We start from the raw sequence: 27,443 nt of genomic DNA on the forward strand, positions 1-27,443 counted from the left end.
ATATGGAAACTTCAAGCATAAATTTGATCTACACTGTGAAGACTTGATTTTGAATCAGATGTTTCGTTTTTAACAAAGAAGGTGCAATTTGAATACATTGTATGACTCTAATAGAACAGCTGCCGCCCACCAAACAAAATTATCATATCTAAAACATTATACAGTTGAAACTCATTATAACAAGTTCCTAGGGACCATGAAAATTACCTTTTTATATCAGGGTAAAAAAACAAGAGCATATAAAGAGCTGGGACTAGCAAAATCACCTTGTTGTAAAAGGTAACTTTTTATAGAATCTGGGCTCTTTATACCAAGGTTCCACCGTAGCAGAATATATGATACATCTATCCACCATTTGAACAAAGTTTGACCGAGTATACCACAGGTTCATGACTTCAAGTAACCATTTTGTTCAAAATTTAAGCAAGCAAAATCGCATAATATTCCTCCCAAATCAGCAGGAAAAGAATAAAAAAAGATGAGACACAGTAAACCACCACAAACAAAATGAGGGGCAACTAACTGTTAAATATAAGACGCAGGAGGATTGTGAAGCTTCTTACATCTTCATAAAACGACGGCTCCCATTTTGCAGCGTCATGTCTATCTAATCAAGGCCTTAAGCGCAAAGTGATGAAACTAATGTTTTCTGAAAGAAATCTTGATTTTTTAGTAAATACAATAACCTCCAGTCAAAGGAAAAATATCAATTTTTACACTAGTAAATAGACTTCTGAAAAACAACACTTTTAAATTAAAAGTTAGATTGAATTGAATATTTGAATAATGATTTGAATTGAATGGTCAATACACTTTGACATGATGCTTTACATTTTGCAGTTTTAGAAATATATTACCCCAGAAAGAAGGATACAAGGTTGAAGTCTATATAAAACATGAATTAGATAACGAGTTCATTGACCACATGAAAAAGAAATCAAATTTTAAGGCTTATCCAGATATGGTGGGGTAATTAAACCGCCCAAATAAAGCTGTCATCATTTTCATGCATGTAAAATGAATGGCAACTGTGCACAACAAAGTACTTAAAGGGAAAGTCCACGCCCAAAATAAGTTCGTTTCGATAGAGGCAGAATAATAAGAAAATCAGGTGAGTGAAAGTTTGAGCAAATTCTGAATGAAAATAAGAAAGTTATGAATTATTGAAGTTGTGATCAATCAAATACAAATTGGCAACTCTGTGACTTATTATACGAGCTCTCCTTCATTTGCTTTGTGCATAATATTCCATAAAATCATGTTTTCTTTGTTATTGATGACGGAATATATATTTGTTCCTTGCAGGGGGAGTATAGAAACATATTTGCAATTATTATATTTAGGGTGCATGTATGGTTGAATTTTTCTTGAGGGAAAATGAAAATTTTAGATTTTTTTAGTACTGAGCAAATGGAAGTTGAGCTCGCATGATACGTCATAGAGTTGCCAATTTGTGTTTGATTGATCACAACTTCAAAAATCCTAACTTCCTTATTTTTAATCGGAATTTGCTCAAACTTTCACTGACTTGTTTCTCTCATTTTTCTACTCCTATTAAAACTAACTTAATTTCAGGGTGGACTTCCCCTTTAAACATATTCACTGAGCTCAGTCTTACAAGAAGAGAAATTTGAATGGTATTACACTTCAAATAATCTTCATTTTGTTTGTTTGTTAATTGCTGTAGTTTTGCCGCGTCATATTTGAACGAGTATTTACACTGTACGTACATGTACTGGAAGAGAGAAGGGGAAGGAAAATCAAGCCTCGAGTTCGAGCACGAGACTTCTTCAGACTCTGTCGGCCATCAGCTTCAGGAAGTCTATCGCCCTCATGGGGTCCTCGATGTTCCACTCCGCGCCGGCCAGGGCGAGGACCTTGCGACGTTTGCGAGGTGTTCCCGCGGCAAAGGACGCCGCCGCGATGGAGCTCGTGTTGAATGTCTGACTGAGGAAGGAGGAAGAAGCGTTGAGCTTCTTGGTCTTGGTACGGCGTTCATCCATGGTGTGCTTGCGAGAGGTAAGCTTGTGGAGCGACGCGATCTTCTCCTTGGTCTTGGGGCATGAGAGAATGATCTGTAGAGAGAAAGGAGGATTATAAAGGTAGATGAAAGATGGTGAGCTAGTCAGGCCTCAAAACACATGTCTATTTGAGGAGTGGGCGCCTTTGAATGTTTGAAACAGATAAATGGCCCCGTACAAGTGCTGTGGATCGTCCATCATCACTTCCTACAACATTAGATCACAGAAGAGTTCTAAGTAGATGTTTGTTTACCCCGAGTCCTAAAGTTAATTAGACTGTAGCACCCAGCAAGGAATGTGTAAACGAATTGTACATATCTAAACAAGCCTTAATGAAATTACATTCACATATTAGTTCTTCGAGCCTGAAAGAAAAACAAATTTAACAGACATTTCTAAAGAATCAAATGATAGAACTCACCTGTGCTTCGGTGGCATCTTGAAGCAGCTTTCCGAGAATGACGCACGTCTTGCAGAAGATGAGGGCATTCTTCTCACGGTAGATCTGAAGAAGGTCCAGCAGGGTAATGACTGCTTCCTCCGCGTCAAGCACTGCATGCTGGGTAGAATCGTGCTGGATGATTGATGGAAGAGAAAAGATTGAATTGAGGATGATTGAATGCCAAACCTAAGGGTATTAGTGCATTAAAGATACTATGTCCTTTTGCAGCCAACATGAAATTCTGTAGAGCTTTGTAGGAATTATGAATATGTCATGTAGGTCCTATCTGTGAAATTTAAACGTTAGCAGTGACCTGCTATTCAAATTATGAAGGAAACCTGTTAACTTGCTAGACTTCACTGTCAGACACTATTGAGTGACAAACTGGCTTCTTTGGTAATAACATACATAAAATGAGCTGTAAAGGGTACATGTGCATTTGTCTACATCAATAACCCACTTCTTGTAATGGCCAAAATCAAACTGATTGAATCTTTGTGCAGCTTAAAATGTACGACCATTTGGTACAATGGTCTTAAAATCAGACTATTACTTACTGGCTCTATAGCTCTTAACCCTACGTTAACTGGGGGGGGGTCAATTTGACCCCCCCCTGTAGAAATTTCGCGACTACTCCGAAACCGCGGCAGATATAAAATTTTCCTTTCATGACTTTTTACTTTCGAGTCTTACGCATCTTTTAAAACAATTTTTTTGAAAATCGGACCTACGGTTACAAGGTCACGTGACCTTTTGTCTTTGCATGTCAGCCCGAAAATCGCTCATTTTCGTGATTTGTGTACAAAACATATGTAAAAGTCATTTTCCCTAAAAATAGATAAAACATTGGTTATTCAGTCTTGTTTAAAGTTTAGATGTTTGTTTTGGGGTCAAAATAGTTGAATTGTAGTTATAAATGAAATAAAACAACAAAAACAATAAAATACATAAGTTAAAAAAACAATGAAATACATAAGAAATTATAAAAACAATAGATAACATAAGGAATAACCTGGCTCTTCCAATTTTTTGTGTTGTATTATTATTCCAAATGGTCTAATAAATATATGTGGTGAAAAAGAATACGTAAACATGAATAATCTATGATTTATGGGCAGAAATGTGAATTTGATGACCTTATTTGCATAAATTACCATAAATATGCAAATGAGTGAATTTTTCAAAAATTTGAAATTACCATAGTATTCTATACACTTCACTTGACATGCATGCAAATTTTCGCGGCGATCGGCGGTGAAACGGCCGAGATCTTAGGGGGGGGTCAAATTGACCCCCCCCCAGTAAAAACCTGGTCTGAAATAGCCCAGTTAAAATAGGGTTAAGTCGATTTGACAACTAATCGTCGTTATTTTCCAACTTAAAGACATTTTCAAGCCTCCCTGTTTTAAGGGAAGTTCTATATTTGTATTTACTTTTAAATGCTGTTGGAATTTAACCTTGTAATTTTTTTGGCCTGCAAATATCCAATATTCTTGGAAGGGCACAGAGACATTACATCATAATGTGATATACACTATACAAAAACGGTTTATTATCATTATTTGACTTGATCCATTTTTAGACAGAGGAATATGTTTCCAAATCCCTTCCTTTATCATTTTGCTATACCATCACCTTTTTTTTTGGTGATTATTATTGTGATTGGGGGTGGGGGAGGGGGTATTTGCATAAAGATAAACTTTAGTACTGGTAATGCGATTGCATTGTGAAAGAAAAGGTGTGGAAAGGATCAGAAACAGTTGATCATGTAGCATGTAAGTATTGGTGTGCACTGCAAGGTTCTGGAGTCATCAAAATCATAATAAATTTGACCGAGTCTTGGTAAAGTAACAAGCACTCACATAGAAAGCTATATATGGGACAACACACATGGTGTCGGGGCTAGTACTACCTTGATTTCCTTGTCTTTCTGTGCTCATTACTCAGCCAGTATACATTTTCTTCCAAAATTGTTTGGCACATGTCATTTATTTGTAATGTTGAACATTCAGTGTAAGTTTCGTTTGATTCTGTGAGAATTATTTTTTTTTTTTTTACCAGTACTGGAGTTTATCTAAGAAGAAGAAAATGATAAGGAATGACTCAAAAGCCTTATTCACATAAACAGCCTAAAGAAAGAAGAAGAAAAAATGCTACAGCAAAATAAGATTACAGAGCTCTACATTTCTGCATGTTTTAAAACACAGAGACAAGTATGCAATAAGGGAACCTTGTAGCATGCAGCTACTTTTCTCCCTCCAGGCCCAATCACCATTCATTTACAATTGAAATATGTGGGTTTTCCCCCAGAGTTTTTTTTCCCCGGTCCTTTATGGAGTGTGAACAAGACCTACCTTGGTGATGTTCAGAAGAATTTTGACGATGATCTCAATCATCTCCATGCAGGGCACGCTGCGATTGCAACCACGGACCAGCGCATACAGGACCGGAACGGCACCGGCTTCAACCAGACGCTGGCAACAAATAGCCGACAGGCGAGACACGACCTCTGAAAGACAAAGCAAGGGTTTATTAGTAACGGGGAACTTGGATGGGTCATTCTTATTCATGTCTTTTTTCTTCTTGTAACTAGAATAGTTCTGTTAGCAATAAAACTGTCAGCTTATAGAATAAGTGGTAGCTAAGAAAAGTGGCAACATACCTTAAATTTTCAATACATTAAAAAAAAATCTTACATCAAATTATTTTCTTAATTTGGGCGATTGTAATGCTACTTTTTCTTAATCTTATCCTTGGATTCACTTCTTTTTTAGTTCAATTCTGATCAATACTGAGAGAAACATAAAACATAAAAAATACAGAAATAATTAAATAAATGAAAAAATAACTTTTTTGTTTAAATGTTAGCTATGCAAACTACCAGTGCAGTGTCGTAGCCTGGAAAAAAATAGTAAGTTATTTTGAACATGTTTGTCCATGAATCTTTTAACAAAATACCATCTCTTAGCGTTTTACAGATATTATTAACCTGGTCATCGGATTCATTCATGCACAATGTACACATCTCCACTCCCTGGGGAGTATTCCTACCATATGGTCGCCATGAGGGTATATGGCAAAGGCTTTCAGCATCCTACCAGGTCCCTCCCTCTCTCTCTCCTGGGTATGGAGTGGCACATGCATATTTATGCCTCACCTGAGGACATTAGTGCTGTGTCGAGGATCGAGCCCACGACCTTTGCATTTCAAATCAAGTGCTTAAACCACTCAACTAGGACACCTCTACACCTAATATGAACTCACCGAGACTGATGAGCGTCTCTAAGATGCGATGCATGCTCCTGTAATGCAGGAGGTAGTCCAAGGCGGTGGCGGTGCGGTTACAGAGCTTCTTCTCCTCGGTGACGTTCCGATTGGCTCGCTGGCATCGTGCCCGGGCCGCGCTGACCTTCTTGCTCTTGATGCTACACCTGACCCGGTGACCTCGCCACAGAGCCTGCAGGGGTCAAAGGTCAATCCATGAGATATTAAGCAGTGTGATCATAACAACAACAACAATTATCTTGAAAGGATTATGATTGTTTAACAAGAAACCTTTAAGCGTGTAAAATGTTTGTCAATTCTTGCAAGTATTTGGGGGAAGTTTCATGCTGTGGAATGAAAGAATCTGACACAACAATGTAGTTTTGAGACTTGTGACAGCTTCTTTGCCCTGAGATTGAAATTTGCTCTCATATCATAAGATCTTCAAGGTTTCATGTCCCAAAAGTTTCCGGTGTTACAGTACTTATAGCCATTATTTTAAAGCAATGTCGCTCATAATCTTAAATAACCTATTTGGGGTGACTGAAATTGGTTAACACTATCATGAATCCAGAAAGGGGTCTTACCTGCATCCTTAGTGCAGCTGAGTGCATCTTCTGGACCCGTCGCTTGGCAAGCCAGACCCTAGCAACGGACTGAAGCCGGGTCGCAGCAACGTTCTTCCTGACGAGATATCGCTTTGCTGCCCTCTGTAGGACAAGCGCCGCAGCTCGGAGCTTCTGGAACCGCAGACGCAGAAGCTTGGCTCTCATCCAGTTCTGTAGGGTAGTGATGGCATCCATCTTTTGCTTGAAGGCCATGCGGAGGCGGAAGTTACGGAAGGCCCTCTGGAGTCTAATGACAGACAGGTGGGCCTTGGTTCGGTCCGCAAAGGCCTGGAGTGTTTTTAGTCTTGCTTGACGTTGGGCCTATAAAAACAGAAATTATGGTTATTGAAGATTTTCAACCGTAAGGATTTGAGATCTGAAGGACAAATGGTCGTCAGATCATTCTGAGACATTTCAGAGTTATTTAAAAAAGAATGATGTTATTCTAGAATATCACAAGAGGAACTGTATTACTACATGAAAGAGTAGATGTTAACCTCAAATTTGCTTCCCTAAAGGGTTTTAAAAATAATTTTCCAAAAAGATATATATCATGAAGTTATTGTAGAGATTTAGGCTACAAGGACAGTCATTTTTTTCTTTCTTCTCCCTTTCTCTGCTTGTATTCTTGCCATTCTTCCATTTTGGAGCCGTAAGAAATCTATTCGTTGATAAAAAAAAAAAAGATAACCCAAAACAGACTTACCTTAAGGTGTTTCCTGGTTTGGTATCCCCTAACATGACGTTGGATGCACATGGCTGCTTCCTTCTCCCGCACCATGTTTGCAAAGCACCTCCTAGCCATGGCACCCCTGGCTCTTGCCTGCATCTTGACCACATGGCACCGCATATTCCTATACCTACAGCACTGCATGTACCCTCTGAACACCGCCTGAAGTGTGATAGCTGCACCGCGGGCCATGTGGTACTCCTTCTGGGTTACCCGAGCGAGGATGGTGGCCCGGTAGCGCCTCTGGATCACAAGGGCTGCACCCCTGATGGTTTGGTACCGTCGGCGTTGCACCATTTGCCTGTAGTGGGATTGGACGCAGATGGCAGCTTGGCGGTGCTTAGAGTACCTCCTCTCTGCTATGCAGCGCCGAAAGTGTGATTGAATGATGATGGCAGAACTCTTCTTCTGCAGGTAATCTCTTCTGGTCTTCTTTGCTTCAAGATACCCCCTGGTGTGCTTCTGAAGCACACAGACAGCAGAGTACACCTTCTTGTAGAATCTCTTTGCCAAGTACATCCTGCAAATAGCCTGGATTTTAATGGCAGAGCTACGCTGTTTCAGGTACATTTGCCTACTAAGATGCATCCTGAACATGGACTGTATGCTACGAGCTGCTCTATGCTTTGCGGCCAAACGCCTTGCCATCAAGCCTCTGTACACACTCTGGACAACCACAGCTGCAGATTTCATGGCACTGTAATCACGACACACCTTCTTCCCAACTAGGTATGCTCTAATCCTTGTCTGAAGCAGGATGATCACCATCCTCTCTTGGTTGTACTTCTGTTGTTGCCTGAAGCTACGGTAGGCACTTTGAATGATAGTAGCTGCCCTGTTGGAGTTCTTGAGGGCTTTCCTGGTCAAGAAGCCTCTCACAGCTGCTTGCAGTGTGATACAGGCACCCCTGGTGATATGGTATTTCAGAGTTTCTACCTGGCAAGATTTTGAGGCCCTGAATCTTCTCTGAAGCACAACAGCTGCCTTCTTCAGACTCAAGTAACGCTTCCTGGCAATGAACTGTCGCACAGTGGCCTCGATCTTTGTTGCTGCAGCGTGCTCCAGAGCTATTCTCCTGCGAATGCAAAGACCACGGTAGACTGCTTGCACAGTTATGGTAGCCTTCTTGAGGTTGGCGTATTCTTCCTGGAATTTCTTGGCAAGTAGGTGTGCCCTCCACTGATCCTGCAGGACATGAATGGCATCCAGAGTTTTCTTGTAGCTTTTAACGGCTCTGTGGCATCTGTAGAAGCACTGAATGCGGGTGGCTGCTCTGTGCTGCTTCTGGATAGACTGGCGGACCAGGAATGTCCTCGCCGCAGCCTGTATGGTGATTGCAGCACCTCTCTGAATATTGTAACATCTCACTTGCTGGTCCCTGAGAGCATTTGCCCTCCATTGCTTCTGGATTGCAGTTGCAGCAACTGTCCTCTCCTGCCTAAACCTCTTGGCATGGACAAACCCAAGGTATCCTCGGATCATAGCTTGGATTCTAACTGCAGATTGCTTCTTGGTCACAAAAGCCTTCCTCTCTCTCTGGCAACGATAGAATGCCTGGATCTTGATGGCAGATGATCGCTGGAAGACGTAATCTCCACGAGTCCTCTGCCCAAGACGCAAAGCTCGGAAACGTCTTTGGAGAACAAGGGCAGCATTGGCAATCTTCTGGTACTGGATGCGCTGGACGTATCCTCTGAAGCATGCTTGGATTTTGGTTGCCATTTCATGGTGTCTGTGGAGCGCCCTTCTTGCAACAAGTCCTCTGAAAGCAGCCTGTACGGTGACAATAGCACCAACCATCATGTAGTACTCCTGCTGTACTTCTTTACCAAGCCTCAAAGCCCTGAAGTGCTTCTGCAGAACCCTGGCAGCATGGCACACTTGCAGGTAACGCTTCCTTCTGACAAATCCTCTGAACAAGGCTTGGATCTTAGTGGCCGAAGAGTGCTGCAGAGTCAGGACCTTGCGCTGGTAGTGACCGCGATAGGCAGCTTGCAATGTGATGGCAGCAACTCTCATTATTTGATATTCCTTCTGGACTGCTTGAGCAAGCTTGTGGGCACGGTATCTTGTCTGGAGGACTACCACTGCTTTGCAAACGGATGAATACCATCTTTTGGTGACGAAACCTCTAAATGTGGCTTGGATCAGAGTGGCAGCGAGATATTGCCTGGCAAGAGCCTTGCGTTGAAGGTGTCCACGATAAGCTGCCTGAAGGGTTATAGCAGCACCTCTCATTATATTATACTTCATACAAATCCTCTTACTCAACAGCTGGGCACGGAACCGCTTCTGGACGACCATTGCAGCGTTGCGAAGAGACACATATAATCTACGTTTCTGATGGGCTCTCACTGCAGCCTGGATGAGAACAGCTGCCCGTCTCTGTTTGGCCAAGACTTGCCTTTGACTGCAACCACGATATGCGGCTTGAAGAGTTATAGCTGCTCTTCGCTTGATATTGTAGTCCCTGCAAACTGCTCTACCAAGCTGAAGGCTTCTGTAGCGAGTTTGAAGTACAAGTGTTGCTTGCTGAAGCTGCAAGTACCGAGATCTGGCTATGAATCTCTTAAAAGATGACTGTACTAGAGTAGCTGCCTGGTGTTGTCTTGAAAGTTCTTTCCTCTGGGCATAACCCCTATAAAGAGACTGGATGGCAATGATGCCAGCTTTGGTCTTCTGGAATGACTCCCTTGTTTTCCTTGCAAGAATATGAGCTCGTAATCTTGTCTGGAGAACACTGACTGCTTGTTTTAAGCTAGAATATCTTTTTCTGGCTATTAAGCACTTAAAGTTTGCCTGAATGGTCACTGCAGCTGCCTGCTGGGCATTCAGCATCTTTCGGGCAGCATATCCCCTGTACAATGCTTGGATGGTTATAATCCTACCTCTTGCAAGATAGTACTCTTCTAAGCATGCCCTTCCCATCATCGAAGCCCTAAAACGAGTCTGGAGAGTACGGACTGCCTGTTGCACCCTCATATAACTGCGATGTTGAAGGTATCCACGAGTCCTAGCTTGAATGATCACTGCAGCTGATTTCTGACGGAGGAAGATTTTGCGCTGGACTTGTCCACGGTACAGAGCTTGGAAAAGGATCACTGAACTGCGCTTTGCTTTGTAGTCTTGGGTGAGCTGTAGCATCAGCATGCGTGCACGGAATCGAGTTTGCAGGACAATGGCTGCACTTCTGAGTTGAAGGTACTGCCTCCTAGCCAATCTCTTGCGGACTTCAGCCTGGACAGCGACGACTGCGGATCTCTGTTTGAGGTACCACGTCCTCTGGACATGGCACCTGAAGCTGGCTTGCATAGTGATGGCTGCCGCTCTCAGACAACGATAGTCCGCGTGCAGTTGGCGCCCAGTAACCAAAGCGCGGAAACGCCTTTGCAGGAGGATTGTTGCAGACCTCTTTTGGGTGAAATCCTTGCGAGCGAGGTAACATCGTGTAGATGATTGTAGGGTGATGACTGCAGCTCTTGTTCGTTGGTACTCTCTCTTTTGGAGGTATCCTCGGAATGCTGCTTGGAGTGTGATGATGGCACCGCGGGTGTAGCAGTAGTCCAAGATAGCTTGTTTTGTTTGAAGCACTGCTCGGAATCGCCTCTGCAGGATAACTGTTGCTTCTTGCAACTTCATGTACCTTTGCCTGGATAGGCGGCACCTGACTGCAGATTGAAGTTTGATAGCTGCTGATTTCTTTTGCAAGAACTCTGTTCGGGCAAGGTAACCTTTCCATGTAGCCTGTAAGGTGATGGCTGCACCCTTAGCAATGCAGTAGTCACTACGCAACCTCCGTCCAAGAAGAACTTCTCTATATCTTGTCTGAAGGACTACGGCTGCCTGTCGAATCTGCCTGTAGTTCTTCTGTGCTAGGTATCCTCGTACAGCAGATTGCAAAACAACGATATTGCGTTTGGTTTGGATGAAGCGCTGTCTCTCCTGGTAGCAGCGTGCTCCAGACTGGATAGTGATTGCTGCTCCTCTTTGAATGTTATACTTTCTGCAAACCTGTCGGCCAAGCAAAACTGCACGATATCTTGTCTGCATGACTACAGCTGCCTGACGAACCTGTCTGTAGTTCTTCAGTGCTAGATATCCTCTAATAGCAGATTGCAGAATGATGACGTTCTGTTTGGTTTGGATGAAGCGTCGTCTCTCCTGGAAGCAGCGTGCTGCAGATTGGATAGTGATGGCTGCTCCTCTTGAAATGTTGTACTCTCTGTAAACCCGTCTGCCAAGCAAAACTGCACGATATCTTGTCTGCATGACCTTGGTAGCCTGCTGAAGCTGCCTGTAGTTCTTCTGTGCTAGATATCTTCGTACAGCAGATTGCAAAGTGATAATGTTTTGTTTGGTTTGGATGAAGCGCTGTCTCTCCTGGTAGCAGCGTACTGCAGATTGGATGGTGATGGTCGCTCCTCTTGTAACGTTGTAATCTCTGCATACCTTGCGGCCTAGCAGTACACCACGGTAGCGAGTCTGCAGAACCACTGCAGCCTGTCGGAGCTGTGTGTACCTCCTCCTGGACTGGACCCCTTTGACATGGGCCTGGATTCGAACAGCGCTGTTCTTCAGCCTCATGTAAGACGCCCTCTGTTGGTGACCTCTGAAAGCAGCCTGGATTGTCACAGCACTTCTGATCCTACGCACATCTCTCCTACCCAACCTTCCTCTGTAGACCTTCTGCATGACAACCGCTGCATCCCTCAAGGCGCAGTACTTGGCCCTTTGAGCTTCACCCTTGACCTTTGACCTGTACAGAGCCTGCATCTTGATGACAGTCCCTCTAAGCTTCCTAAAACCTTCCACGGCACAGTGTCTCCTGTAATGAGTCTGGAGGATGATAGTAGCAGATTGTTGTCTCAGGTACATCTGTCTCGCATGGTAACCTCTCCAGACCGACTGGATAGTGCGCGCTGCCTTCATTTGCTCAATCATTCTACGGACCTGTAATGAATAAAGATAAGAAACTTTAAATACATGTAAGCGATATTTCAAAATATTTCAGCCATTTTTAAGCTGACAGTTGCAATCTTTTGCATGGATTTAAATGATGAGGTACAGACATTTCTAATAAACTGTATCAAAAAAATATCATTTTGTATCAACACCAAAAAAAAAACAAAAAAATTGTGAAAGCTCATAAATGGAATTTCTAAACTAAATCAGACTTGAACAATATGAATAGAAGAGAAGGAAAAGAAGAAGTGATATGTGCTATCATTTGAACAAAGGTATTTCTTCAAGCATACATGAACAGCTAATCTACAGTGCCTGCTTTCCATTAATAAAAAAAAAAAATAAAACAAGTTCTTATTAAATTAATATTTATATAGCAAAGCCACTATATCAAACTTGATACATAAAATCTGCCAAAAGATTGATTACGTCATTTCATATCTAAATGAATCAAAGAACAATATATACAGTGAGTTTTAAATCCTGTCTAAAATAGTTTAGCCAGGAGGGATTAGACCTCCCTGCAAGGTCAATGGCAGGTGGTTATCTCATCAAATCAGCTCTCCATTAACATAAGAAAAAGGGATCATGGGAGACCAACAGGCACCGATTATACATCATTTACTATACAGAGGGTGCAAGTAGCTATTAGTAGTGCAGTGGGGCTTTAAAAAAAGAAAGAATGAACAAAACAAAACAACCTACCAGGATTCCTCTCCACATAGCCTGGACTCTGACTGATGCCCTTCTGAGTTCGACGAATCTCTCCCTGGCCGTCCTCATGCCTTGCTGCGAGCGATACCAGCCCTGAATCATTGATGCGGCATGCTGCATCCTAACGACCCTCGACCTCGTCACATGACCCCTGATAGCTGATTGGATGATGGTGGCAGCACGGTGCTGACGGGAAACGTCTCGTCTTAGCAGGAAACCTTTGACAGCAGCCTGAAGTTGGAATCGAAAGAGGAAATTTGAATACTCGGCCAAATTTAGAGCTGTCATACCTTGCAAGGGAAGTAACAGTATAGTATTAATGACTGCTTTGAGAGAAATAGTAAGCAAATAATTACCGTTGGTGAAGGTGATGGGACAAACTATCACTTCGAGGCGATCTGGATGTAGCTATCTTTCCGAAGCGAAGCTGAGGAAAGATAGCGTATATATTCTGATCGACGAGGAAGTGATAGTTTTCCATTGCCTGAAAACCAAAAGGTGATTATTTGCTTTATATTCCACATCTAAAACAATTTAATTACAAAAAGAAAAGGACGTGTATGCATCTACATAAAAGACACCTAGGCCCAAATTCACACCAAAAAAGTTTAAGTTTAACCCAACCCCTTGAGGGTAAAGTGCGCGCATGTGTTTTCTTTAATTGCGCTCATTGGTAATGCGCGCTTAATTACGCCTGTTTTAGTGCGCGTTTTGATAATCTTCAGTGAAAGTGTGTTGCCCTTTGTAGATAGTACCTCTATCTTCAATGAAAGTGCATTGCACTATGTAGATAGTAGTACTATCTACACAGTGTTACAAACTTTTTGCTTCTCCCATCAATAATGGGCGAACTATCTTTCCTCATGTGATTTACTTTTCACCAATCATAGAGCAAGATTCTTAATATGTGGGATATAATTGTTTTTATACGCTCAAGGGAAGGTTAGAATTGTGCTATTGCCCGAGGCGTGCCGATGGCTGGATTTCTTAAGTGAGGTATATAACATGAATTATAACACTCGCTGGTTGTGCACATAAAACATTATATTATATTATTATAGAAAAGTTGAAAAATCCCAACGCAAAGAGGGTTCAGCTGCTCCCCTGGGACCTGTTTCACAAAGCCTTTTTTCAATGAAAAATTACAAAAATCAGAGACAAATCTGTTGATAACCAATCAGAAGCAAGGATATCAGTAGCTTATAACAAAAAAAATGTCATTTGTCACTAATGACAAGTTTTGTGAAACACCCCTCAGAAGTGAAACCACAAATATATCACAGACTCTCTTTATGGTGAAAAGAAATCAGGGAAAAATTCACGGGGGCTCGGGACAAATTAGCCCCTGAAATGCCAAAAAGAGTGCCCAAAAGTCATAAAAGAGCCCTCAAAGATTTGCATAGAGTTCAATGCAAAACTTATTAAAGAATGTTATTTTCATGCAAGCAAGCTTGAAAAGTAGCCCCCCCCAAAAAAAATTTTTTGGTATTTTTTCCCTGAAAAGAAATAATCACCTGTATCACAGTGGCAGCCTGGGCTTGCTTCCTGATGGCTAGTTCTTGGCGTAATCTCTTGGCGGTCTGCTTGGCTAGGAAGCCTCTGATGGCTGTCTGGATGGTAAGGACTGCTCCACCGATACGCTCCCCGCGACGCTTCAGGAGGAATGCCCTCAAGGCCGACTGGATCTTGCTTGCCGCTTTCTCTCGGACCTAAACATATGCGTGGTAATTAACAGAAAAGAATCAGCATCAGCAAGAAGGGGAATAACCTAATTTATTTACAACTTACATATAGAAGGAGGTTTATAAATGGGAGTAAAGGATATATGGGTAGAATAGGAAGGGGTATAACTTGGTAAAACAATTGTTATGCTAAGTTCATATAACAAAGACAGTCTGGCTTCTTATCCTCTCCAATCCATATTTTTTTAGGCTTTGATGTGGGATAAAAGTTCTTTTTTTGGTTTTTTGTAATAAGGTCATGAATCCAATACTAATCCAATCCAATGCAATCACATTTTTGCAATATGTTTGAGTCTAGATAGATGTAAAGCAAGGACAAAAGCAAGTTTGGTACGAAAATTAAGTTGGAAATGGCAACAAGCGTGTAGCAGCCATCTTGCAAAACTGTAAGAATATCCAACAACATGGGACCCCCTCCTCTTCTTTTTAAATCCTGTCTGTACTAGTTTGGCCAGGAGGGATTAGACTACCCAGCAAGGTCACTGACAGGTGGCTTTCTCATCAACTCAGCTCTCAATTAACAAAAAGAGGATCATGGGGGACCAATGGGCACCGCTTAGCCAATGTTTGCATTATAGAGGGTGCAAGTAGCTATAAGTAGTGCAGTGGGGCTTCAAGGTCATATCACAAAGACAATCTGGCTTCTCCTCCCCTAGTCCATATTTTCTGCCCATCTTATTTTTTGTGCTTTGACATGGGGAAAAATGTTGTTTCTTATAAATAAGGTCATGAAACCAATAGAAGAGAACATTTTTTTCTCAACATGTTTGAGTCTACATAGATGTAAAGCAAGGACAAAAGCAAGTTTGGTACAAATTTTAACATGGAAATGGCAACAAGCGTGTAGCAGTCATCTTGCTAAACTGTAAAGATATCAAACAACATGGGACCCTCTCCTCTGTAAACCTTCTGCATGACAACCGCGGCTTCCCTCAAGGCACAGTACTTGGCCCTTTGAGCTTCAAACACAAGGAAAAGAAACTGGGGAAATGTTTTTCCTAGCCGAAATATACCGAGACTATCAAATACTCACCAGCCTCATCTTCTGTTCCTTCCTGAGGTGGTGGGCCCTCCAGGCCAGCTGGATGGTGCGTGCTGCCCTCGTCTCCTGCCTCAGGTCCAGCAGGCGTGCGCAGAGGTACGAGACGTAGGTGATCACCACCTTCTCGTCCGGGATGGTGTTGGACATGTCCGCCGATCGCACCATCATTGGGACCCCGCCCAGCTCGTTGACCTTCTCGTAGAGGAGCTTGAAGTTCATGCGCTCGTTGGCCAGCAGCTTCTCCTGGTCGGTTTCTTTGCCAGTACCTAGGGAATGGTGAAAAATGGAAGATGGTTTTGTGAATGACACATATGTCAATACTAGAAAACATGTTGAATATACTCTGACCTGCTGAGGTTTATAATTTCAATTTTCATATTGCTGATTTCATTTTTGGGCGCCCATGTGTTCAGGCTTTGTAAATATGTAAGGCCTTGCCTTCCCCCGCTCCTCTTTCCCGTAATTTTCCCTCTTAATATTGTTTGTTTTTTTCTTTTCTAGATTATCCTTTCTGTATATGTGACCAACAAATTGCATGTACCTCGTTCTTATTGTTTTGATAAGTAATGATTTTATTATTGAATATGAATGTTATATTGAAATAATGACAAACGCTTGGGACCTACTTGGTGAGAACGTGTGGGACCAGGTTCCATCGAAGCTATTGCAGGATGAGTTGAGATCGTCCTCCCGCTCCTCCCTCTGGAACTGCATGAGGGTGGTGTCCTGGTTAATCCTCTCATAGGGGAGCAGGGAGGGGTGGTAGTGGTGGATCAAGAGGCACAGGGCACGCCCATCGCAGAAGGACACGGTGAAGTTCTCGATCTAAATGAAAAGAGTGAGTGGATGGAAAGAGTGTGTTATTGGGTTTATTGCTAAAATACTGCTAAATCATAAACAAGTGCGTCTTCAGCAACAGATGAGGCTTTTCTTATGTCTAGGGATAGGTTATTCCAGAGCTTTGTAGCGGTGCAACTGAAAGCGCAATCTGCAAGAGTTAGTTTTTTTTGTGTGGGAGTTAGCTTTAGACCAGCTTGTCATGTGTACTTTGCAAGTTACGTGCATATGGATGTGATTTAACAGATAATAATTCAGACAAATAATTTGGGGCTTGACTATTCAATGCTTTGAAAACAATCAACATTCAGGGACGCCAGTTAGAATTGATCAGAGGTCCTGAAAAACACCTACAATAAGCTATTTTGTACACAAAAAAAACCTAAACTATGGTCTGAAAATAAATCGCCAGGGCCTGAAAACTGGCATCCCAGAACATTATCTTAAATGCAATGCTATGCCTTATAGGCAACCAATGTTAGATCAAATTAATTATATCAAGTCCTTGACATACCTGTAGGTCGTAGAAGGAGCAGACTGCCTTGCACCAGTCCATGAGCAGCATGAGTTGGGGGCTCTTGAAGTAGAGGTGGGGGCCGTCTAGGCTGGGGTGGGAGGGGCCTTGGTTGCCCCCCTCCTTCAGGGCGCTGATCTTCTCCTTCAGCTTGCGGTTCTTGGTGAGGAATGCAATCTCTTCGCGGATGTGCTCGTCGTTCAGCATCACCCCAACCTGAGCAGATTGCAAGACAAAAAGGACAAATAAGGAATTTAGAGAATGTGATATTGATAAATCATGCTTTTTTAAGTTCATTTTTTCATTCAATGATAAACAATTACATATTAAACAAAACATAAAGAAATGCAAATGAACCTTCAAATTACAATACATATGAAATATAAATCAATGTGAACAGAGTAAGTTAAAGATGAAGTTGAGTTCTGGTCATGCAATTGCATTGTGAAAGAAATGGTGTGGAATCGACCAGAAAAGGTTGATCATCTAGCATATAAGAATTTGTGTGTATAGCAAGGTTCTGGAATCATCAAAATGATAAGAAATTTGGCCAAGTCTTAGTAAAGTTACAAACACTGTACACAGAAAGATGTATATGGGACTACACAAACTCGTGGCGTAAAAATCCTACCCTGGATTTTTACGATGTTACATGACATAATTAGAATATGAAGGCATTTGACGAGCCATGCTTTTCGGGGAACATGTCTTATCTGATGTTCTTCCACACTTGCATAATAAGAATGATAACGCTCACAAATTATTTTTCACCTCTTCCCAGAACTCAACCTTCTCTTTAATCATCAAAAGCAATTTTGAATAAAGGTAGCTTACCTGGTAATGAAAGATGATACGCCAGAGCAGCTCAAGAGTCTTTTCCCTGTGACCATCTACGATCACTCTCTCATTCAGACCGCCTCCTAAAAGAAATGGAAAGGTATCGTTTAACAATGTTAAATCCAAAACCGATAACGGTTTATAATTATCATTGCAGCATGAGCTAAATCCAGGATTTTGTTTCAGAATCTGAGACAAAGATACCCACTCCCTTTAAAGCGAAGGAGATGTACAATTACGTCATGGATTCACAAGTTTCCTATTAATCCTTGTGCCACAAAAAAAAAAAATTGAATTTTTAAATACATAATATTTATAGAAGCAAAAGATGGCAGGATCACAGAGCTGCCAACCTTGTGCGACCAAAAAAAAACTTACAACGATGCGGGACACACTTCCAATGCAGAAATGTCCATTCCTCATGCTGTTTTTTCCATATTAGGACCTATAGTTTACAAGTAGGTATATTTTTTTGTTATTTTGGTATTATCAGCATTTCATTCTTGTTAAGAATATTTTTCTCTTCAAGTATGTTTTAACCTTAGTTTTCTATTGAATTTGTGATCAAATCAACATTTTAGGGCAGTTGTTTGACGTGCGGTATGTAAAAAAAAAAAAAAAAGAGTTCCAAAAAAAAATTAATTAAAAAAAAGAAGAAAAAAAATACTACCGTAATTGGGAGGAAAAAATTGAATAATTCCAGGTAAAACGTAATGGTTGGCAGCTCTGCATACCTGACAATTGTGTGTAAATTGGTAGCAAAACAAATTATAATAATTTTTGTTTGTTAATTTAAAATCCTGTCTTGTTTGCTACCTTCCACGTTGATGCCTCTTTCCTTGAGCATCTTGAAAGCCGACTCTACGTTATGAATCTTCTGCAGTCTGCTGATGGCTGGTACGCGAAGCTCTCTGGACAGCGTCCAGTTCTGGGTCAACAGCTCCACCACACGTCTGGTCAAAGAAAGAAAGAAAATAAGTTCATGAAAAAACTGCTGACATGACGTTAATAACCCATTACAGCAACTAGAGATTTTGTAAAAATGGCCTATTTCTCACTGAAAAATGTTGCACTATTGCTCTCAATTTGACATTTTTCTGAACAATATGAAACATACGCTATTTTTCTATGCAGAACCCTAATGTAGACATTGTAAGGATTGCGCACGTATAACATTATAACGGTAGACCCTAGAACGGATACTATAGCGGGTTGAAAACGGACGAAAACGGATTGGCGGTACAGTGAGTAAAAGGAAAGGCGGTTTCGGGCGGTTAAGTTGCTATTGGGGATACCAATGACCTTAAAATATTACTTGCCTATAGCTACAAAAAATACATATTTAAACAAAAATAATGATTTAGTTTTAAAGGGGTTGTGGAGTATGAAAAAATGAGAGTATGTATGGGTGCATCAATAAGCCAATTTACAAGCCATTTTAATGTTTATTGAGACTGTTCTTAAACTCGCAATATCTCTTTAATGCATTTAATATTTTAAGCTCATATTTTCATATGAAGTTTATTGACATGGAAACTCTAACATACCAAGCAAAATAAATGCATTTTGGTAGTCGGTACATTATAATAAAAGCAGCAAAAAGGAAGATTTCAAATACTTATTAAGATAAGAAGTTTAGTTCTAGCTTAAACTATAGCAATTAGATGGATAATGTCCTCATCATTGTCAACAAAAACTTACGCAAGTCTGACCCCACACCTCAGGTCAACGGAAAGCTTGTTGACGGCAAAGTCAAACTCGTCCAGAGGGCGCTGGACGTGAGTGACTGAATAGCCCAGGAAGCTGAGATGACGTGTGATGTCTCCCTCGCCCTTCAGGTACCGACGAGAGAACTCAAGGAGAACGTCTCGACTTGACTGCAAACAAGAAAATTGGAAGCTTGCATACATTACATTGACGGATAACACATTAATTATTTGTATGGGGAGGGGCAACTGTTATTCCACTATGACATATTTGGAGACAACTACCATTTGTTGTACACTAAAATGTATTTGATTTCCAGTTTTAACTTAGCCAATTTTTATCTTTAAAATATACATGTAGTATTGACTATTGATAGTGTATTGTAAACAGTCCTCCAACAAACATAAAGATCCCACCTACATGTAGTCATCAATTCAATATATAACTACATCACAGTTAGGGTTTTCATTGTGACATTACTCATTCAGACAACTGAATTTGCATTGCAAACAACTTTTAAAAATCACAACTTTCTTCATGTTTATCCGACTTTCCTGCTTCCTCTTGGTAATAGGTTGGCTTTCTCTTTATCCTATCATTGCGAAACTTTCATAATAATATCTATAATGTTCTCTCAGTAACTGTGTTAACTTATTATGGGCGTTCCCAACTCAAGCTATGCTTTTCGGGTTTTCGCCTCCTTCTGTCATCTGAATTATTTACTGTATACTCTTTGTTGAAATCATTATTACATATATAATTTATATATACACTGTGTTTCATATTGTACTGTTGAGAAGGAAATAAAGGTTAAAGGGATAGTTGAGTTAGGTTGCAGAGGGCGCTACACAAAATATTTTTTTTGCGAGATAATGAAAAACTGAGTGTCAAATTTGAAAGAACATAATATATAAATGACAAAATCATCTTTGTTTGATCAAAATTGGTTCAGAGAAGGCTGAAATATAACAATTTCTAATACTTGTGTACCATCACAAATATAAGATATTTTGAAAAATTTGAAAAAACAGTTGAAAAACCCAGAAATAACGCCTTTTAAGTCGTATTTCAGTCAATGCCGATGTTGGCTTTTTTTGTTGGCATTTTTGTGTTGCTTATATTACCCACAATTAGCCGGCTCATGTATTGTTATTTTTAATTAAATAATTAATTAATGGTCACCATGTTTTTTTTTAAAGTGGAGCTGAATTGGTATGATCGTATTGGCTAAATTTCACACATTTTGGGGTCTAAAATTACCTTCATAGCAACTTTAGGTTCTTAAAGGGCACTATAAATGTCATAGATAAGAATAAGAGCAATAACCATGCACTTTGAAGGAATTTGCGGTCTGAAAACAGAACTAAACTATCCCTTTAATAATAATAATTTTTTCAAATGAAAATCCTCCTCCGCTTACCTTGACCTGAGCATCTTTGCAGAAGAGGCAGGGGTCATGGTCGATGAGTCGGGTCAGCTTGGCACGGTCCAGGAAGAACACTAGCATCAGGAACTTCTTCAGTGTAAACTGGGCCAGAGCAGCCTGGTAACCTGAGGTGGTGAGAGATGGGGTTGGTTTCATGAACAACAAATCTTTCAACACATGCATTTGCTTTCATGAGGATAAGGGGGATTGGGATTGGGACTGGGACTCCATCTAGGGGAACTGAGTGGAAACTGGGCCAGTGCAGCCTGGTAACCTAGGGGTGGTGGGAGATGGGGTTGTTTTCATTAGCAATAGTGCTCTGATTTGAGAATGAGACTACAGCACCATCATCTAAGCCTTTTTAAGTGTAAATAAGGCGTGGTAGCGTCACAGAAATGTGAATATTGGGTATCTTTACAGTAAATTATATACAATCGTTTTTTTCTTTGCATTCGTGAGAATGGGATAACAGCAAAACAATGACTCCTCAAGTGCAAACTGGGCCAGAGTAGACAGCTAGCCTAACAGTAGTAGGAGATGGGATTGTTTTCATAAGCAAAATAACAAAATGGCCACTATGGCATTCCTACACACTAGCTTTCCAAAGATAAGAAAAATGTGTTCAGCAGTAAAAGGCAGGTTCCGGTATTAAACCCTATGAGAATAAGAGGTTAACCAATGGGAAAACTGATTCACCAATCAACTTCACAGACTCATCCAGGCCCTGTTTCACAACACGTGTCATCAGTGACAAATGACAAGTTTTTGTCATTGAAAAACGGCTTTGTGGAACGTGTCCCTGTACTCGAAAGCAAGCTTCGATTTCCAGTTCACCCTACCTGGTCCGAAGAGGTTTGGCACGGTCGGGTGGGCGTGGGCAGCGGCAATGTCCGGGTTGCCTAGGAGACGGGTGACGACAAAGCGAGACATGCCGTAGACATCGCTGTTGTCCTGAATGGGAAGTAGCTCTCCATAGGTGGTCTGGTGTGAACGCAAAAAAGGACAGTTACATTTAGCGTTTTGGAGATTTAAGAGCGCAATTTAGGAAGAATATTGTCAAGTAATCAATATCTAAATATAATAGGGTAATTCCATAAATTAGGGACCCCCTTTGTGACATTTTTGGTGTCCCACTTACATAAGGAAGCCACACGTATCTGTGGCTCTGAGTAAAGACTTAAATAGTGGAGTGAGATTGTTAAGTGATTCTAGGTATGAGGATGCAATTTTATGCTTGGAAATCACTTTACAATCTCACTCCACTATTTAAGTCTTTAGTCAGAGCCACAAATACGTGTGGGTTCCTTATGTAAGTGGGACATCAAAAATGTCACAAAGTGGGTCCCTAATTTATGGAATTACCCGTAACACAAACACCAGCCTGTAAATCACTGATTCAGTACGTTGCATAAGACATACTGAAAAACCGGAACATTTTGCGAGATGAAACTTTAGTGAATTGTTACCGACATCAAAGATCACAGCGAGAAAGTTCTGTAAATGTGAACCACTCACAAAATTCTTGAATACTTTCATACACAACAAAGTTTCTGGCTTTACAGTATATTCAAGTAGCTTTTTTTTGTTTAAATCAAGAAAAAAAATATTAAAAGTTAACATTTTACGTTCCAATTAGGTGTAACAGAGAGAGAGCCATTTCTGACCATTTTAGGTAATAAAGAGTAAAAAGAACTTACCTCTAAACCTATGCGCAGCCAAAGGGGATTGTAGCAGAGGATGAGATTAAGAAGCTCTTGCTTTATACCTGAATTATGACAAGATGTGAAATTAAAATTAGAAGCTGTTGTGATTGTGGGGAAAAATGTAAAAATTGAGAGCACTTTAGCTGTGGTTTGCTCTAAATAAAGCTCTCTGAGAGTTGAAGACAGAAGGCCACGAGAAAAGAAAACATGACAGCAAAAAGATACACATCTCTTGCATTCTTCAAATGAGATGAGGGGAAAACATCACCTTTAAAAAAAAAAAACACGCTATTTTTCAATAAACTACTTTTCTAAAATGTGAAGAAAAGGGCAATATTGACAATAAAGATATGACAGTAGGGCTCTGTCTTATGAAGAGTTGATATTAATCGCAACTTATTTGCGAGTAATATCAATTGCAACTATGTACATAAGAGATAGGAGACTGCAAACTTGTGATTGATTGGAGGACTTACGATTGATTTGGATCGATCGTAACTCTTTATAAGACGGGGCCTAGAGCTTTCAAAATGACATATTTAATTCAAAGGGATGAAGAGATGGAGTGGCTCTTTTTTACCAAGGTCAGCGTGCAGCATCTTGTCCGAGCGCACCACGATGCGTCCCTTCTCCACCTCGGCCTCCAGCTTCTGCATGACGCGGATGACCGGCTCGCTCTGGAACACCATGCACGCCCCTCGACGGAGGCGGTTGAGGCGACGCCTGGCAGTGTAGGCCCTGAGGGAGATGTCCTCCCTAGAGGGGGCGGGACCGACCTTGCTGGCTCCCTCCAAGCAGAGGAGGTGGGCGTCAACTGAGGGTGAGAAAAGGGAGGTGGAAGGAGGAACAATACGAGACTGTGAGTTCATAACCTGCCAAGCCAAGAGGAATTTCAGAGGTTGGTGGAAAAGTACCCACAGAATGTGAGTTTACCATTACCTACACTTACTACAGTATGGGTTTTGAACTACTGTATGATTTTTTAAACCCCTGCCAAAGAATGCTGCTAAAACATACACATCAACATTTACTATTACCAGTCTAAGTTCTTTGTATTAAAGAGAAGGTTGAGTTCTGGGAAGAGGTGAAAAATGATTTGTGAGCGTTACTCATTCTTATTATGCAAGTGTGGAAGAACATCAGATAAGACATGTTCCCTGAAAAGCATGGCTCTTCATATGCCTTCATATTCTAAATATGCATGTAACATCGTAAAAATCGGGGGGCCGGCTTTTTACGCCACGTGTTCGTGTAGTCCCATATACATCTTTCTGTGTACAGTGTTTGTAACTTTACCAAGACTTGGCCAAATTTCTTATCATTTTGATGATTCCAGAACCTTGCAATACACGCAAATTCTTATATGCTAGATGATCAACCTTTTCTGGTCGGTTCCACACCGTTTCTTTCACAATGCAATCGCATGACCAGAACTCAACTTCATCTTTAAATTGTTCTTTGACATATAACAAGGTTTCAAGATAACAAGGTAAGTACATGGAGTTTCTTCTAATGAGGTTGTAACATATAACTTTATTACCATTACTCTAGAAAGGAATATCAAAAATCAACAATTCAATATAAAAACAAAGACAAAATAAAACAAAAAAAATAACAGCTGATACTGGAAATTTTTACTGGCTATACTTACTTTTGACATTCTTATTAGGGTCTTTAGGTGTATCAATGTCTGGGGTGAGGACATAGTTCAACCAGCAGGTGAACGCCCTGTCCTGCTTCTCCATCCAACGCTCATCGTAGAAGATGTTCTTGGCAGCAAACGGGAGTGGATGACGTGGCAAGGCTGCAGTATCAATCAAAGGAAGAAAATTATTATTATTATTATACAATTATATTGTTGATTTATTTATTTCTGATATATTTACAAGGTGGCACACATCCCCCAGTTGGTGGTCTTCCATTTTGTTATGTTTGGTAAGAATAACACAAAAAAAAGCAACAAAAACAAAATAGATAAATACACAAGCATGTAAACAGGTATAATACATATTAATTGGTATTCTCATGAAATAACTAATCATTCAAGAATTATCCTTGATTATTTTCAAGAAATATGTGAATGGAATTTTCAATTTAAATAAAAAATACATTTTTTTGTTGATGAAAATAAAATAAAGTATATTCAAAAAGTACATTTCTTATTGCTCACCTATTAATGAGTGGAAAGAGTTGAGTCGACCATAGATTGGCTACTACTAATTAATTGTTCACAAATAATTAATTGACTCACTCAATCAAGAATGAGATACGGAATACATTTAGATCTTTACATGATTTATCTACATGTATCAACACTCTAAAATCAACAACATTCCTGATTTATATTTAACTAAAGACAATACACGACACTTACGCATGTACATGTATGTCATTGATACATGCTGTCATATATTTGAAGGTAGCCATGGCCTTGATATGGATTCATCTTCAGGAAATGATTGTCTTTTTTAAATATGATTGGTTATCAGCAGATTTGTCACAGATTTTTGACATTTGTCATTGAAAAGAGGCTTTGTGAAACACCTCCCTCTACATAATGAATGTTTCCATCTTTTCAGTAAAGAAGAAAAAAAGAAAATATAGAGCAGTGTTTCGGTAATACCCTCCACAGCTCTTTGGACTCAATGAAGAAAGGAGACTTTTACTGACCTGATCGTGAGGGCTTGATCAACTGTAGTTTAGCCATAGGAACTCCCCTGACAGCCTTTGGTGCCTTTGGCCTCCCCTTAACCTTGGACGTAGCAGGAGCCTTGACTGGCACAGCCTTGCCAGTTGCTGCTGCCTTCCTTAGAGCGACTGTACGATTGATCTGCCTTGATGTTGAGAGACTAGTCCCGCTCTTATTGGCAGCTGCGACCTTTGACCTGAGAGTCTCTCTGGTAGATACCTTATGTTCTGGAGATGGACGACTCTTCTTTCGCAGGGCCGGATCGGTGATGGGGTCGCTTAGTCTCTTGCGGTCATTGAGGCGGCCGGTGACAGCGCTCTTGTGGATGGTGAAGTCTTCATTTGCTTTTGAAGATGGTGCTGGCTTTGACGATGGAGCAGAAGAGGTTGTTCTCGAAGATGTTCTGCTGATGGGGCGTTTCTGAGCTGTAGGCCTGGCACCAGGGCTTCGCTTGCTGCTTCCCAGAGAAACCCTCCATGAGGAGGCTTCCTGTTTGGACTTTGATTTCTGGACGATTGGAGCTTCTTTTGGTGACGTGGAAGGTCCAGAGCCACCGAGGGAAATGCGCCAAGATTGCACCTTCTGCACTGGCTCAGATACAGGTGATGGAGCCAATTGTACCTCTGTCTCATCAGGGGTGTCAAGGGATTCTTGCTCTGTCGATGGCTCAGGAAGTTCATCAAATTTAACTGATTCGTCTGCATCATCTACTGTATCGGAAGGAATCATCAACTGCGAAGGCTCAAGATCAGAATAGAAGGTTGTATCACCGGATTTGGTTGGATCCTCAGGATTTGTTTCTTCAATGACTAATTCCTCTCTTACATCTTCATGCCCTGGTTCACCTTTCTCTACTTCCTGCTCTTTATCAAAGTCTTGAAAATCATCAGTGAGCCGTAAGTCGTCCTCTTGCGCCTGGGTAACATCATCAAGGATCTCTTTAACTTGAGGCTTCACATCTTCGAGGGAATCATCCTCTATACTACTTGGAGACTTTTCTGGAGACTTTTCTTCTTCGGTCAGGAAAAAAGGCGCAGGGACAGTAGCAGGGGCAGTGTAAACACTGTCATCGATTCTTGTGGACGATAGCCGTGCACCCACTGAGTGTGCCAGTGGCTCAAAGACTGATGATGCGGGAGTGGCAAAGATCTTGCTAATCTCTGCTTCATCAGGTACCAGAAATGCCAGCTCCAACGGCTCCAGGCCGTTCTCGTCATCGCTCAGCCTGGATGCAGGAGAGGAGCTCTTGATCACTGTGGACGTCTGCTCTTTGGACAACCCCTGCAGAGGTTTCGCTTTCTTTTCAAGTGCAGCTTTCAGCAGGTTCTGGCTGCCTGTCGATGCCAGGAGTGGAGACATGCCATCACAAAGCACCAGGGTCTCCTTCCGAGGTTCCGTCTTGATCTTCCCATCAGCAAAGGGCGACTCTCCTGCAATCTCCATCATCGCCTTGGCCGTGAGCTGAGGACTGAAGGTGCATACCTTATCACCGACCATGACTCTCTCCGTCTCTCCCCCCTGAGGCAATACTTTACGGGGTGTCAGGATCTTCTCCAGGACTGTCCCCACGGACCTGGCACGAGCTTTCCTGGTTCCTGGGGTATCGAACTTATTTCCGACGGAAGGAATCCTGTTCTCCTTCCCCACATCAGGATAGGGTTGGGATCTTGGTGACTTCTTTTGAACAAAGGTTTCCCGGCGTGGGTTTCCGGCGACGGCCACACTTCGCCTGGACTGGATAGCTTGGCCTTTACGGGCAGTGAAAGTGGACCTCCTATTAATATTCTTCTGCAAAGATAAATGGGACATATAGCTATGTTATGAGCATAAATTACTTGAAAATAAAATGGAAAGACAAGCCATTTTTACTGGGAATTAATAAGAACACTATCAAAGAAACATCTTATTCTACACAATTAAATGCCATATTTTTCTTCTGTATGTTTCTTTATTCATATTAGGCCTAATTCATATTGATAAATTCATCTATATAACTAATGGAGTAAATTCATACAGTGTAGCACCTGTAATAAAATTCTGAAAAGATTTACAAATGAAAGGACTCCCATAATCTTTCTGCCTAAAATTAATCCATAGTATTAATCCTAAAAAATAAAAGCGAAATGATTGCAACTAATGTTTTTATTGCCACTTCACATCATACCTGTATTCAAAAGTTTAAAACATATTTCCCTCATTTTTCCT

The 27,443-nt window shown here is 41.1% G+C and overlaps 1 protein-coding gene across 1 annotated transcript in view; it reads right to left on the reverse strand.

Moving 5' to 3' along the window:
- Positions 1–1,594: 1,594 nt before the first annotated feature.
- The window catches only part of LOC582892 (abnormal spindle-like microcephaly-associated protein homolog), a 28,927-nt gene continuing 3,078 nt past the window's right edge, over positions 1,595–27,443 (reverse strand). The window contains exons 4-23 of the mRNA XM_782825.5: positions 25,220–27,026; positions 24,201–24,353; positions 23,130–23,363; positions 22,544–22,611; positions 21,686–21,827; positions 20,841–20,971; positions 19,415–19,590; positions 18,530–18,666; positions 17,711–17,796; positions 16,877–17,092; positions 16,152–16,350; positions 15,517–15,791; positions 14,256–14,450; positions 12,733–12,972; positions 7,042–12,015; positions 6,315–6,656; positions 5,728–5,920; positions 4,818–4,972; positions 2,443–2,595; positions 1,595–2,075 (exon numbers count right to left, since the gene is read on the reverse strand). Coding sequence (XP_787918.4) covers positions 1,791–2,075; positions 2,443–2,595; positions 4,818–4,972; positions 5,728–5,920; positions 6,315–6,656; positions 7,042–12,015; positions 12,733–12,972; positions 14,256–14,450; positions 15,517–15,791; positions 16,152–16,350; positions 16,877–17,092; positions 17,711–17,796; positions 18,530–18,666; positions 19,415–19,590; positions 20,841–20,971; positions 21,686–21,827; positions 22,544–22,611; positions 23,130–23,363; positions 24,201–24,353; positions 25,220–27,026 — 10,161 coding nt within the window. The 3' untranslated portion in view covers positions 1,595–1,790. The remainder of the gene's footprint in view (positions 2,076–2,442; positions 2,596–4,817; positions 4,973–5,727; positions 5,921–6,314; positions 6,657–7,041; positions 12,016–12,732; positions 12,973–14,255; positions 14,451–15,516; positions 15,792–16,151; positions 16,351–16,876; positions 17,093–17,710; positions 17,797–18,529; positions 18,667–19,414; positions 19,591–20,840; positions 20,972–21,685; positions 21,828–22,543; positions 22,612–23,129; positions 23,364–24,200; positions 24,354–25,219; positions 27,027–27,443) is intronic.

Source organism: Strongylocentrotus purpuratus, unplaced genomic scaffold (assembly GCF_000002235.5).
Source record: "Strongylocentrotus purpuratus isolate Spur 01 unplaced genomic scaffold, Spur_5.0 spur5_scaffold_18, whole genome shotgun sequence".
In the NCBI taxonomy this organism is placed as follows: domain Eukaryota; kingdom Metazoa; phylum Echinodermata; class Echinoidea; order Camarodonta; family Strongylocentrotidae; genus Strongylocentrotus; species Strongylocentrotus purpuratus.